At 34.3% G+C, this 16114-nt stretch overlaps 1 protein-coding gene across 1 annotated transcript in view; it reads left to right on the top strand.

Moving 5' to 3' along the window:
- The window catches only part of LOC106471260 (CAD protein-like), a 78989-nt gene that overhangs the window by 12022 nt on the left and 50853 nt on the right, over positions 1–16114 (top strand). The window contains exons 2-4 of the mRNA XM_022399868.1: positions 1976–2084; positions 7118–7387; positions 8988–9046. Of these exons, the coding sequence (XP_022255576.1) occupies positions 1976–2084; positions 7118–7387; positions 8988–9046 (438 nt within the window). The remainder of the gene's footprint in view (positions 1–1975; positions 2085–7117; positions 7388–8987; positions 9047–16114) is intronic.

The following is a 16114-nucleotide window of genomic DNA, read 5'->3' as shown; positions in this document are numbered from 1 at the left end:
CCTTGTACAGCAACATTGCTGTGTGATATCTAACTGTCCTTGTACAGCAACATTATTGTATAGTACCCAACTATTCTTATACAACAACATCACTGTGTGGTACCCAACTGTTTTTGTACAGCAATGTTACAGTGTGGTACCCAGCTGTTCTTGTACAGCAATGTTACAGTGTTGTACCCAAATATTCTTGCATAGCAACATCACCATTTTGTACCCAGCTGTATGGTCCCAACCATTCTTGCACAGCAATATTGCTTAGTGGTACCCAGCTATTCTTGTTCAGCAATGTTACAGTGTGGTACCCAGCTGTTCTTGTACAGCAACGTTACAGTGTTATACCCAAATATTCTTGCATAGCAACATCACCATTTTGTACCCAGCTGTATGGTCCCAACCATTCTTGTACAGCAATATTGCTTAGTGGTACCCAAATATTCTTGTTCATCAACATTATTGTGTGGTATCCTGCTGTTATTGTACAGCAGCATTGCTGTATGGTATCCAACTGTTCTTGTACAGCAACATTGCTGTATGATATCTAACTGCCCTTGTACAGCAATATTACTGTATAGTACCCAACTCTACTTGTATAACAATATTATAGTATTCTTAAATACCAAAGACATTTATCCATAGTAGACTTCTTGTCATAGTAAAAAAGAAATTTCCTTTTTTTTAGGGAATGTTTTCTAAGGTTGATTTCCCATGACAATGAGCCTGTGTTTGTAAAATGCAAAACTTATCTTTCTATACATTCATTACATTGTTAGTTTTGAACAATCTAACCTGAAAGTGTTTAAAAAATGTCAACAAGCATTTTGTTTTTCAGTTTGTGATAGAATTATTAACTAAATCTCTCTTCATAGGTTACCCCCTATCATTTAGAGCTTAGTTTATCTATAACAAAGCAACCCTCCTTCTTTTTTAATTTACTTGGTCTTTAGAAGAAATTATAAATCTTGTGTTAAATCATCACACTTCATTTAATCTAGAATTGATAACATAATAAATTCATTAACATTGTAAAAAAAAGAATTGGTGGATACAGAAAGTGTTTTTAAAAATGGCAATAAGCAAGTACATCAAGGATATGTTCATAAAGAAAATGCACAGAATGATTTACCCTGTGGTGGTTAGGAAAAGTTTGTATTATGTACTAGTTAGTTTGGTGGTTAACTGATGTGTTACAACAGCGGAAGTCACATGACGCTAGTAACACATCATATTCTCGAAGGTTCCTGAAGCCTCGAGTGTTTACTAGATGTACGGTATTCTTGTATATAATACAGCCAAGAAGTGACGGCAACAATGTAATTGAACTGCAGACAGAGAGAGACTGACAATTGAGTCAAGCATGTGAGTCGTTCGTTGTGAATTATAGCGTTTGTTATAGCGTGACCGTGGAAATTAAGTGAATTTCGAAGTTGTATTGAGAAAGAATAAACTAGTTTTATTTAAGAAAAAACTTGTATCACTAAAGTTTCATCGGAAAGAAATTATACGGGAAATTAACTAACGACCAGAGACATAACAGATGTTAAATTTTTTAGTGTTTAAAATAAAATGTCTGTTCTAATTTACATAATCTGTAGTCAGACAAGTACCTTTTTAAACCACATATTGTTAGCTATAGTTTTATATTTTATAATTAGTATGGTCATTTATAACAATACAAAATTTGTTTGTAAGTAGTTCTAAAATTGATATTAGAATGCTTATTGAGATTATATTGAGTTTGAAGTTGGCTAACCTTCTGTCTGCATAAAGAGCCATAATGATTGTAGGAGATTAAAAGGATTTTTATGTACAAATAATGCTGTGCATTGTCCTTGAAAAATGCTCGTATTTACATTCAAGTTAAAAAAAAATATGATCCCAAATACTTCAAAAAAAGCATATACCAGCAAACATTTGAGAGATTTTTAAGCATGTTTTTAGTTTTGATTTTATTTCCTCTGTGTGTTTTTTGATACAGGCATTACCAAACAACAGAAACAAGATGAAGGCACATTTAATACTAGAAGATGGATCTGTTTTCAGTGGAACAATTTTTGGGAAGGAATGTTCAGTATCTGGAGAAGTGGGTAAGTGGTAGCAAAATACGTGGAGAGTTATGTGAACTAATGAAACATTATAAGTAATCATTATCATTTTTCAGCATGATGTGGATAAATACATGGAGAATTATGTGAACTAATGAAACATTACAAGTAATCATTATCATTTTCCAGCATGATGTGGATAAATACATGGAGAGTTATGTGAACTAGTGAAACATTACAAGTAATCATTATCATTTTCCAGCATGATGTGGATTTTGAAAAATGTTTTGAAGATTTTGAGGCAGAAGTATAGCAGCTTGATAAAGAATAACTTCTAGTTTGTACATATTTGCTCAAAAATGTTTACAGAACAATATTACATTTATTACACGAAAAACTAAACATATCATTAAAGTAGTCTAAATATTATTATGCAATAAATTTTACATTTTTGAATTGAAATGAATTTCAGGCATTTGCTTACCTCTGAAATACTCTTTTTGAGTTGTTCTCTCTCTCTTTATAAATGACCTTGTGACTTTTGGTTCTGATTGTCCTTGATTCAGTAAAACTTAACTAATATTCTCCATGAATCTGTTGTTACGAAATAAAGGCAGTCACACCCTTAGTTCATTTTTATTAAATCAGGCACCTGATGATATGTGAAGTGAAATTCAAATGATTGGTCATTTGGTTTGTGCCCGAAAGTGAGTATTTGGTAGGGATGACTTTTAATTTTTATAATTCATAATTTTTGGGAGGTATAAAGTTACCATTATTTCCTTCTTTAGATGGAGTTGTCTGTTATCACATCACTTATTCTACACACACACACATTAATAATGCAAATTTACAGTAATTTCTGATAATTGTGCCTAACTTTGCCATTTTGTCATTCAGAACCCACTGGATGCTTGATGAGGTGGATTTTAAGACTGCAAGATTTTGAGTTTACAGTTGTACATAAACCTGTAAAGCTAAATTGTGTACCAGATGCCTTATCTTGAATCCTGTTGAATGTGATAATACTGAAAATAGCCTTGATGATCTTTAGATAGCTGTATTATTTTACAGCAATATTAGAAAACAACTATTGTTATTTTTTAAGATAAAGCTCATACTTGAACCATACAACTGGCTGATCCAATAATTGGTCCAATGCTAAAGGGAATAGAAAATAAATCCTGCAGGGTAATGGATCTTCCGTAATATATAAACCACAAGAGGATGTTCTGTATGATGTCAGTCTAGAAACAAATAGATTGTACCGTACTCAAATGCATTTGAAATTATATGTTCTTGAATATTTATGAGCAACAGTAATGAATTGTTACTGTGATCATTCACTAGCTGTCCATCTTGGAATAGTTAAGACTATTTTTCATATACAACAGTTTTCTGGCCTTGAAGTCAACAGGATATAAAACATTGTTTACTGTTACCCTGTGTGCCAGACTGCTAAACCATCTCAACAATTTACTGATAGTTTTATGATGCCTTATGTTCTAAAATATCCATTGCAGTTTCTTTGATTTTGTTGGTCCATTACCACACACTACAGAATGATACTAATACATCTGTGTATTTGTTGATTATTTTACCAAATAGACAGAGGTGTTCCCTGGCAGAGATGATACGGCTAAAACCATTGCACTGTTATTGGTCTGCTGTTCAACACAGTATACCTACCAATTTAATAACAGATAGAGGAATGTAGTTTGTAAGTTGATCTGTTCACATTGGGTTTAACATACAAGCTTAAAGCTGCTTACCATCCACAGACCAATCTCTCTAAAAGGGTTAATCATAATTAGAAATAATAGTAAAATTTTTTTGTTCAATCCAAACACAATAAATGTAATGAATATTTACCACATTTAACATTTGCGTGGAGAAGTGCTTCTCATGTGAATCCCCTAGATTTTAAATTTATAGGAGAGATTTCAAGTTTTATCTTGAGTTTTGGTGCCTTGATGCTGTGGAGGAACATTCTGATGCTGCACATATGATTCAGTGTTATAAGACTTCATTACTAAAACTTTTTAAGACTATTATTTTATCTAACATACAAACAACAGAAAAAATATTATGATGATTCAGTTACTTTGGTAGTTAAAGATCTGGTTTGTGTTCATTTTCCCTTCCTTGGATTACCTAGTTTTCCCACACTCTCCAGATATCATGATACATGCTGATCAGTTTACAGCACATTTAAGTTCTGGGGTCAACATGCCTTGACCACCCCTATACCTACAAACTTGACTCCTCTGTTGTTGGAATCTCCTGGGTAGGGATGCACATTTAGCTCATGTGCTCCTACCCATGTTTTATTTGCAGGACCTTTATATGGCTCCATTTTTATGCCGGTTGGTCTTTGGAGATGTTCCTGACTCATTGGAGTTGGGGGGTAGGGGCTGTTAATCAGCACTCCTCCTTTTTCATCAGTAATCTCTCATCTTTTGCAATTTTCTTTTCTACTGTTTCTGTATCCCAACCCATTCCTTCTGCCTTTTTGCCTGTTTCTCTTTTTCTGAGTTTCAGCAGCTAGCCATCAAATTGCTTAGTGTCAGTTCTCCTGCCATCAATGGTACTGGTGACTATATCATAGATTCTGGTCAGAGCATGTTTGGCCAGGTTTGTGCACCTAAGGAGCAATTTTACTTTGAATAATTGGGAGCTTCAAGTGCTATCTGAAGGATTTTCCTTTTGTTTTTCAACTCCACCTCATCCCCCACATACCATTCCCTTCCTTCATTCTCGGGATCCAGTTTCCTACCAGCATCTTTCAATGGTTTGGGCTCTTTTTCTGCAGGAATCTATTGAACCCATCAGTCACTCTTTTCTGGGATTCTAATCCCTGATGTTTGTAGTTCCCAAGAAGACTGGGGACTGGCACCCTGTGATAGATTATTCCATTTTCAACCATTTCAGTGACATTTACTGTTTCACCATGAGCTCCTTTCTCACTCTTCAGTGAATATTTACCCTGGGTTTTTGGATGACAAAGATGGACATTTTTCTCACCCATTTTTTCCTCATGATCCAGAGATAGTGAGAAAGTTTCCTATAGCAAAAATTAAGTTGGACATTCCATTCTATGTGGAAGACCTTGAGGCCATGTGTATGAAGGCACACATCTGTATCTTGGTGATTGCCAGTACACCAGGCAGTAGAAGTTTGGAGGAACCAAACAGAAAGGAGATTAAATGAGGCATCTGCAGTCACCACAAGAGCTAAGAAAAGCAAGCAAGACATCAAGCCCCTGCAAGTCTTGAAAGGTGACATCCCGAATCTAGGTCTATGGTAACTGAAGGAATGACAGAAAACCCTTCACTGCAGAAACTTTGGAACAGTGTGTGGGAGAATGTTAAACACAAGACAAAGGGAAAGGAACTTACAGAATAGAGGACTGGATGGGAGTGCTGTATCAGATCTATCAAGGCAGTTTTACAGGGGGAGTTAGACAGATCATAATATCAACAGAATACTGGACTCAAGTGATGAAATTGGCTCATGAGTCGATTTTGGGGGAACACTTAGGAGTGAAGAAGATGACAGACAGAATCACCAGCTACTTTCTTTGGCTGGGAGTCGTTGGAAATGTGACCAGAATCTGCAGGTCATGTGACATCTGCCAAAGGACAGTACCTAGAGGGAAAGTATCCAAGGTGTCACTGGATGAGATGCTTCTTATAGAAGAGCAATTCAGCAGAGGAGCTGTGGATTTGATCAGACCACTAGAACCTGTATCCAACAAGGGCAACCAGTACATGCAGACAGTAGTCAACTGTGGGACATGTTACCTAGAAACCGTAGCATTGTCAAAGATAGAGATAGAGGGAGTAGCAGAAGCCCTCCTGGAAGTGTTCTACAGAGTAGGCTTTCCAAAAGAAGTCTTGAGTGAGAGAGAGATCCTCAGAATTGTTGCAAGTGGTGTGCAGACTCATCAACATTCGGCAGCTCCTTACCACCCTGTACAACCCTAAATGTAATGGACTTTGTGAGAGAGTCAAGGGAGTCTTAAAGAGCATGCTGGAGAAGATGTACCCGGAAAGACAATTGACTGAGACAGGTACCTGCAGGCAGTATTATTTGTTTACCTAGAAGTCCCACAAGTGAGTACAGGATTTTCACCTTTTGATTTACTGTACTGAAGAACAATATGAGGTCTGATGCAGATATTAAAAGAACTGTGGACAGGAGAAGAAGATTCAGAAATGAGGAATACATACCAATACATGTTTGACCTCAAAAGAGACCTGTCAACTTACTCAAGAAAGCTTTTATGCAGCTCAAGGCAGTCAGAAGCACTTCTAGGACAAGACCAAGGATCGATGTTTCAAGGTCAAACAGAAGGTCTCGGTTCTGCTACCCACAGACATCAACAAACTCACTTGCAGTGGAAAAGACCTTTGAAGTGGTCAACAGAATGGACTATAAAGTGAAAGTGGATGGGAAGACCAAAATCTACCACACAACTCTGTTGAAGAAGTACTTTGATAGGGAAGAAGACCTAATATGTGCAGCTGTTGAGGCCACCAAGGGGACTACAAATGCTGGTGTAGACTGAATGAGCAGACTTTGTGTATGAACTGAAATCAGTCTTTGTATATAGTATAAAAAAATGTTTTAAATATTTTTCTTGAAGAGGGTTTCATGTGAGTGTTATGATTTAGTTTATATAGCATGAGTGTTCATTTTAGTTATTTTAGAAGCAATAGTTTATCACACATTTGTGTATGTACCTTTCAAGAAACATAAGTTGTGTAGTTCAACAGTTATGAATTGGTGGTGTCTTTGTTTTAATTGATTATCATTGTATCGTGATATCTAGTGGTGCGTAGAACGATCCAGACCTGTGTCAGGGTATAATATATAGTTTGAGAAATAAATCTTATTCCTGTAGTAGTTATAATTTGGTATAACATGAAAGATATTTTTATGTTTTAATGGGTAAAAGGGCTTTTAATCTAATACAAGCAACATCTCATGTGTATTACTTGTATATTATAAACAATTGGAAGTTACTTATGAGAATTTCTTACTTATATTTCTCTTCTAATCTTTATGAACAGTGTTTCAAACAGGAATGGTGGGCTATGTTGAATCTCTGACAGACCCCTCTTATCATGCCCAGATACTTGTACTCACCTATCCACTCATAGGTAACTATGGTGTACCTGCAAACACTAATGATGAAAATGGAATTTCCAAAGTGTTTGAGTCACACCAAATCTGGCCAAGTGGTTTGATAATAGGACAACTGAGTGAAAGGTACAGTCACTGGAACAGCTCTCAGTCTTTGTCTGATTGGTTGGAAGCTAATGGAATACCAGGAATACAAGGTAAGTTTTATTTTTATAAACTTTCCACACTGTCACAGAATATTCTTACTAAAATATTTATGTGTAGAAACTGGTTTAAAATATTTGGAAATATCACCACTGCAAAGATTTGATTTGGAATCTAAACTTTTTGATTAAAAAACTTCATAAAATTATTATGTTACATTATTATTTTTATTATTTTGAACCATGATAGTGCTTCATAAGAGTGATAATAAGGAATTACACGAAACTCTAATATAACATTCAGGCAAAAAGTACCTTAAATACTAAAGATTTAGTTCAAATAACATTTTAAAACATTTGATATGGATTGCTAATATTGTACACATATAAAAATGCACAAAAAACCATGCATGTTAGACTTTGCAAGGAAAAAAAATATGTTCAAAATGGACCATTGTAATTCTTCTTTTCATTATTATTCTCTTGCCAGCTTACAACAAAAAATTGACTTGGTATATTGCACCCAAACCGAATAGGGTTCTGTGAAGGTCATAGGGGTATTGAAAAGTTGATTTGTTTCTTCTATATTTTACATAAGCTAAAAACATCATAATTCTAGTGTAAACAATGTTATCACTAACTTATGAAGTTAGCTTTCTTACAAATATCTGGTGTTACTTTAAAGTTTAAGTAACAGGGTGAAACAGGAATTACCAGCCAATAATAGAAGAGCATTACATGACTGTAACATGTAGATACCCAATGCTTTGTATATATTATACAGTCTGTTTCTTTATGGAACCAACCCCTATATTATGTATTAAGTAAAGGAGTAAAGAAAAAAACAATACTAATAATATTAAATGTTATTACACACAATCATAGAATAATTAACTTAAAAGACAAAGATTTATTTAAAGTGATGTTTTAGACATCATTGTTTCATTTGTAAAATTTTCCATTGGTAAAATTTTATATGCACTTAGTGAGTGTTGTGTCTTAGTCTGGGAATATATTTTCCCATTACTATGTATTATATATAGATAATTTAGTTACACAGAAACTATAAATACTCATTATATTCTCAAACAAATCTCCATGACAATCTCCAGCTGCAGCTTAACATTTTACATCTCACACTAATGTGATCAAATAGTCAATAGCTACAGTAAATCATCATGAACCGTATCAGCTAGCGACTAGCTATGTTTATCATTACAATGTATAAAGTTAGCTACCATATCAAGTAACCCTTTGCCCATAGTTGAGCATAAAAAAAGCTAGGAACCAAGATAAATAAAGAATTGGGAAATTAAAAATCTGCAATTAGGAACCATAAAAAATTAAGGAAACAAGGTTGGTGATACAACATTATTTATTCAAAATACAAACCCATATTTTAGCTCCATACTGTTACCTAGAATTACATGGATTTGAAATAGGGATTTGCAGTTTGAGTAAATAATGTGTACAGTATCTAAATTTTGCTTACTTTTTTTTTACAATCCCTATTTCCGGGATTTTAAATTCTCAATTTTTTATTTATCTTGTATTATGACTTACTTGAGTTCCTAAAAGCTATCTTATATTGTTATTATTATTATTATTACTGGTTTCTTGAAACAAAAATAATTTTATAAATATTTTTTCATAGGTATTGACACAAGAGAATTGACAAAGAAAATACGAGAAAAAGGGACAATGCTAGGAAAGGTGGGTAATTAGACAATCACAATTAATGTGTATTAGTTTTTAATCCAGGCTAATATACAAACTGTTTTTGGTACTGTTAAGTAACTTAAGTTGGAGTTAATAGTTTTTCTAATTATTTTAACTTTTGTATTTACCAGTGTTGTTACATCTTTTTCAAAGCCTTATTACTGTGAGCTTTTATGAATCATATCACACATATACATTTTGGCTACTATAAATGGTTTAGATTTATTTACTACTTCTGGTTTCCCACTTAGTGCATGGTGTGAACTGACAGGAGTTAGATAAAGTTGGGTTACTTCTGTTAAACACACCTCATATTATGTTTAGTGTATTATTTTTCTTTTTATTACATTTAAATTACTATTTATTGTACATTTCCATTATTCATTTAATTTGTTATTTATTATTTTTATTATCTTCATAATCTTTTGTTTTTTTCTGCACTATCTTGCTAACCAGTTCTGTATCCAAACTAATGCATATTGCAGTAATTAACCTCAGATGTCAAGCTACGCTTAAAGTAAAGATAGATGGGGTGAATATAAAATGCATTTGTATATAGCATTTTCCAATGAACTCCTTTGTTGGTTTACAACTAGGGGGTTTCCTGATGATTGGCCTACTGTGGCTCGTATGGTGGAATTTCTCTCCTGGCTCATTGACCATGGGTCAGTGGTCTCCTTATTTTCGGCTATTGGGTGGACTTATCACATACCTTTTATTTTTTCCAATACCGTAGAATTTTTACTTCCCTGTCCTTACCATGCTCATGTATTCCTTCTGGATATATTGGCTCTCAGGGGACCTACCTTTCCAGATTGGGATGTTAATGTGGTCCTCCATTCCCTTACTTTACCACTGTTTGAACCACTTTCCTCGTGTTCCTTGTTTAACCTTGCCTGTAAAACTTCTTCTCTTAGCCTATAGATGTTGATGATCTGATTTGTTTACAATGTACCCTTTATCACCCTACCTGTCTTTTCCTTTATCCAGATTGTTCCTTTCTACCAAAGACCTCTGCAGCTTGGGAGGGTGGTTACTCCTTTTCTCCTATTTCTTTTCCTTCCATTTCCCAACTTTACCCTTAACTGGATCTGGATAGACTTCTGTGCCCTGTCAGGGCTCTTTGTTGTTATATTGCTCATACTGCTTCCTTCCGGGGTACACGTTCCTGACTCTTTATTCCCAGGCAATCCTACTCCCTTCGTGATCTTTCACTGTCTACCCTTACCAATTGGGTCCATCTTTTGGTTCGATTGGCCTATTCCTCACTTTATCCCTTGCTTCTCATCTTTCTCATCCGATGGAGGAGATTCTGCATTCCAGCATCTGGACCATACCCAGTACATTCAACTTCAATATCTCCATCATATTGCGGTTTTCTCTTTGTTGGGATTTCATCTTCCACCTATGGCCATTCTTAAAAATTTGGTGTAACTCTTAACTGATAAGTTTTTATTCATACTTTCTTTTAGATGCCTTTCTCTATTTCTTTATCTCACTCAGTGGGGAGTAGTGCTTGACCAGATTTTCCTTAGCTTGAAAACTGCACTGTCCAGCCATGTTGACATGCGCTAATCGAGTGAGTGAAGGTAAGTACTGTATTGGAAGTTATAATTTTTCTATATTGAAAATGTATTTCTGATAGGTACTTAACTCCACTCATACTTCCCACCCTTCCTCCTCACATTTCTCCGGTGCTGACATTTTCTGCCAAATTTCGAAGTGGTTTCGGTAGAGGAGTGTATAGAGAGTCACATGCATCATGTGAGCACGTCATACTGCTATTGGTGTGGAGGTGACGTATGATGATTTGCATAAGAGACATGGTAGAATCTTGTAGTTCCAATAATGGGGAGTGGAAGGCTTGTGGCATGCATAAGGAGAAAGTTTGCATATAGAGAGCAGCACTGAATGAGAATAGCTAATCTTGTGAGCGGAGGTAAGTACCTATCGGAAATATATTTTCAGTATAGGAAAATTATAACATACCAAGAGGCAGGAGGGTGTGATTATATCTATAATGCTTGCTGCCTCTGTTGCTTGGAGTAAGAGTGACTTCCATCTAGCTACACAGCCATTATGGTAAATAGTATTACTAAAAGCAAGTGTACGACTGATGAAAAATTGCATTCTACTTATTATTAGTAAGAATGTAAGACCAGTATATTAAAGTAATTATATTCATTATTCTTTTGCCTCAGAGAGACCATTAACAGCATCAGAAGACTTATTTTGATTCAGTTTCTGATGATACTTTTAGTTTCAGAGCAAGTGTAAGTAAAGAATGTCTAATTTTGATAAATTGTTAGCAATAAATTAAACAATGAATAAACAGAATGCACTTGTTTTCAAAATAATATATATATATTCAGAACAAGTTAATGTACGTACAGTAAATTCTTCAACACTATAGATATTATGGGCAAATCATAAACACTACTTATACATAGTTCTCTTCTTCCTGACAAAAGTCCACTTAGGCCTATTCAATTACTTTAGAATTTCAGTTGACAAGTCAAACTGTCTTCTCTATTTCTATCGTACTAGTAATCTGTGGGTGATTCACTTACAGTTGTGGCACAAGTTACCGTAATCGTTTGGTCTTCTTTCGTCTGAAGATCCTCTTCTCCTTTTGTCAAAGTGTACTCAGGCTGATTAAATTACTTTAGAACCACGTTTTGACAGAATAAAATTATTTTTCTTATCTTCTTTTCTACTGTTAGTTTCACTCTTAACATATTAAACATTAGGCCTATCACTTCTATGCCAGCTTTATTCTCTTTCGCTATTATCTGTTTGCTTCTGTCTGCTATTCGCGCTCATCTCACGCTATTTATATTTTTATCACTGCCTTCTATATTCTCAAAGTCAATGTATTGTATGTGATGTTCAATATTCTCAACATCAATGAATTATCCTTTACTGGACATCAGCTTAGTGTTCATGTAACTCTGCTGTTGGGCTTATATGTTGATGATGTTTGCATCTTCACAAACTACAATTGAGCCTGCATTTTGATGATGTTCACAATGGGAATGCAAGACAACTAAAATACATGAAAATAAGTTATTATATAAGTTGTCTTACCTTCCCATAGTATAGTTATAAGTTATATTTTTTGAATGTTGTAATATAGATGTTAACTAGAGGGTGCATCATATTAAGATCGAGTTAGACTTAGGATATTTGGAAATATTAATGAATAAGAGGCTTTACAGAGTATATAAAACAAGGATTAGATTATAAGAATGAGTAAGCTGGTTCACTGACTAAGTAAGCTTGCAATGAAACAGTGAAGCATTAAGAAGATAAATTGTTTTCTAGCCATAAGAGTGAATAAGGCAGTGTGTTTACGTTTTTGAAACTGTATTAACTATTGCGCATAATGAGTTATTTTGTACAAATTAATTGATTTTTACAGTGGTTTACTGCTGACAGTGTGGCTGTAAATGTAGGTCTACAACAAGTTACAAAGTGTACAAGCCTGTAAAGAAATGCGAAGGAGGAAGTAAAACTAATTTATTATTACATTAACTAAATGTTGAATTATTTTCGCCAGGTAATTTAAAAAGAACCCACCAATCAAAGAACAATGTTACAATAATGATATCAAGAGTGGCTTCCTGGTCTTCTTTTGTTTTTCTTTCTCTTTCTTCCTGATCTTGTCTTAATAATTTTATCAACTCAAGTAACTCTTCACTCTCATTCTTTGAACTCATAGTCATCATCTTCAAAAGTTCAATCAAAGTTCTATTATATAATATCCCCCCAAAAAAGAATGAGACATAAAATTAGAAGAAAGACTAGGAAGAATAAGACAAAATTTTAAGAATATCAAGAAGAAAAAGCCAGAAGAAAGAAATAGAAAATAAAAAAAAAGACCAGTAAGAGTGGCATAGAAAATTAGAAGAATGTGATAGGAATTTAAGGGAGGATTAAAAGAAAGAGACCAACTACTTAGAAAAGAATTAAGATAAAAAATAAATGTGATTGAATACAAGATCAAGGAAACTATAGGATACTTACAGAAAGATTACAATAATAAGAATTAAGAAATATGGAAAGGCTATAATGACAAGATTGAAGAAGTACAAAAGGACATCAAGAAAGCCAAAAGCAAAGTACAAAAGGACATTGACAAAGTCAAAAGTGTAGTCAAGAAAGACATCAAAGAGGTAGGAAAGAGGATCATTAAAGTAGAAAAGAATATCAGTAACAGGATAAAACGTCTCGAAAATGAATTGTTAAATGCAAAGATTAAACCAGTCACACCTCTTCTTGCATTGGCTTAGGAGTTCCAGCTTGAGATGTCATCTGCTACAAATTATGTAAGAGGAGAATTTATTTGGTGTACACCTGCTATAACTACTACTATTGTGCCTTCCTGAATTATTCTAGCCATGAAATTACCCAATCTAGTTCTCCAGTTTAGTTGGTCAATTCAACATTGGCCAATAGAAAAACGAAATGACTATGATGGGAAGTTACCATGGGAGGTATACCATGCTCTATTTCAAATAATTTCCAAAATGAACAGGTGGAATAGTGAGCAATGAATATCCATCTTACTGCCCATCTAAAAGAACAACATAAAGTAACCTTCCAGCTGAGAACCATAACAACTATCAGGCATTTGTAGCTACTTAACCCTTTATTATCCATAGAAGGGTTTTTACGTTTACTGTTCTAGGCATAAATATATGGATGGAGATGATGTCTATCAGATGGAGATGATAAAGGGTTAATCTAACAAGTTTGAGATGTTGCACCAGAAAGAAGCATCCACAGCAAAGTTCCAGAACAGGGTATATAGGAAAGAAGAGACTTTAGCCAAACATACAAAAGATTTGGAAAGGCTTGCCCAATTATCGTACGCAGATGCTCTTCATAAAATAATGGATTTGTTGGCATGTGACCAACTTATAGATGCCATAATAGATGAGGATATGAGAATTAGACTAAAGCAAAGTAAATTTATGTCTTTAAAGGAAACTCTGCAGTTGGTGATGGAACTTGAATCCATCAAAATTGCAGATAAACTATTAATGACACGATCTAGAAGTTACAGGGAATATTAGATTCTGTAGTATTGAAATAATTTCCTCCAGTAAATATGTAGAAGAACTGAATATATTAGTTAGACACCTTGTTAAACAGAACAGAATTAATAAACCACTGGACAACAGATGTTTCAAGTGTATCCTGAAAGGACATATTGATAGGAATTGCAGCCAAAAGCCTGTATGAAATAAGAGCTCCTCTCAAGGGATACCAGAGAGAAGTAACTGTTGTAGGTATGGATAACCTGGCCATTACAGCCGAGACTAAGTGCTCCTCTCAAGGGATACCAGAAAGATGTAACTGTTGTAGGTATGGGTAACCTGGCCATTACAGCCGAGACTAAGTGCTCCTCTCAAGGGATACCAGAAAGATGTAACTGTTGTAGGTATGGGTAACCTGGCCATTACAGCCGAGACTAAGAAATCAACAGCTACTATTAAGCCAAAGAGATCAAAGGAACAAAAACTAACAAAACATCAAGAAAACAGGAATTAGTTGGATTTATGAGGCAGTTCAGCTATGATGAAACAAAAGGTAGTTATGTTGCAAGTCCTCATAAAACTGAATATCTTGAAGGTGATGTGGTATGGATGGACAGTTCTTGTTGTGAGATAAGAAAAATTCCAAAATTAAGTAGGTGTTTGGAGGCTAGGTAATCTAAGCCAAAGGTCATCCACCGGGATCATCTTTTGAAGTATATCTGTTAGAGAATGGTAAATTCAGTAACTTCAGACAAAATCTTATTAGTAGAAACGCAACCTGCTGAGGACCCAGGAGTTCCTGTTGAGACTACTTTCTGAGGATCAACAAGGATGGAGTCACCTATATAGGGAGAGAGCTCTCTCATCCTAGCAAAAGGACAGCTTTCAACAACAAAGGGCAAGACACTGTTCCATCTTTTTATACCTTGGACCTGGGAAAATAAAATTATAAAAAAACTTGGTGAATGGAGAGTTTAGTGTAGTGTTATATTTTTGTATTAAGATTATTCAAGGGATTTAAAAATCTAGGAATGGGGTTAGTGTTATAAGCTATATTTTTAATGTTTTCATTTAGATAATAGTTAGAATGCATATCATGTTATGATCGCATTAGTCCTAGAATATTCAAGAATAATAATTATTGAGAGGCTTTGCAAAATATCTAGAACAAGGATTATAAGTACAGGTGAGTCAAACAATTGGTTAAGTAAGCTTGCAATGAAACATCAAGAAGAAAGAGAGTTGTTTTATAACTGGTTGAGTGAATCAGTCAGTGTGTTTACATTTTTAGATTTGCACATACAGGAACTTTGTACAAGGAGGTTAAATTTGACATTGCTGCAGTGCTGATAACTTAATGTAGACCTACAATAAGTTACAAAGTGTACAAACCTGTAAAGAAATGTTAAGGAGGAAGTAAAATTAAGTTGTAGTTATGTGGACTGGATTTTGAATTATTTTCACCAAATAATTTAAAAGAACCCACCAACGAAAGAACAATTTTACAATAATGTGTATACTTCTTTTTTTATAAGTGTATTCATTAGTATCATATGAAAACTCATTGTTGAAGCATATTGGTTAACAAGACAGATTTTTAAATTTTACAACAAATCCTGCTTTTAATGGCTTTTAGAAACGATATATTTCTAGAGTCAATAACTAGTTGATATTGTAAAGTTTCATTATCAAGCTGTTTATTGTAAACCATTGTCAACTTTTTTTCTTTAAATCAAAAGCATAAAAGTAGTATAAGAGTCGATTAAATAATAAAAAAAAAAATTCTCCTTGTTTTAACTTATTACTGTATTTTGAATGTGATTTTGTTAAATGATTTTGTATACTTTTAGATGGTTCTTGAAGGAACTGATCCAGCATCCATCCCTTGTGATTTTGTATACTTTTAGATGGTTCTTGAAGTAACTGATCCAGCATCCATTTCTTGTGATTTTGTTAAATGATTTTGTATACTTTTAGATGGTTCTTGAAGGAACTGATCCAGCATCCATCCCTTGTGATT

This window comes from Limulus polyphemus, unplaced genomic scaffold (assembly GCF_000517525.1).
Source record: "Limulus polyphemus unplaced genomic scaffold, Limulus_polyphemus-2.1.2 Scaffold4498, whole genome shotgun sequence".
Classification (NCBI taxonomy): Eukaryota; Metazoa; Arthropoda; class Merostomata; order Xiphosura; family Limulidae; genus Limulus; species Limulus polyphemus.
This window is presented reverse-complemented; position numbering and strand designations above follow the sequence as displayed.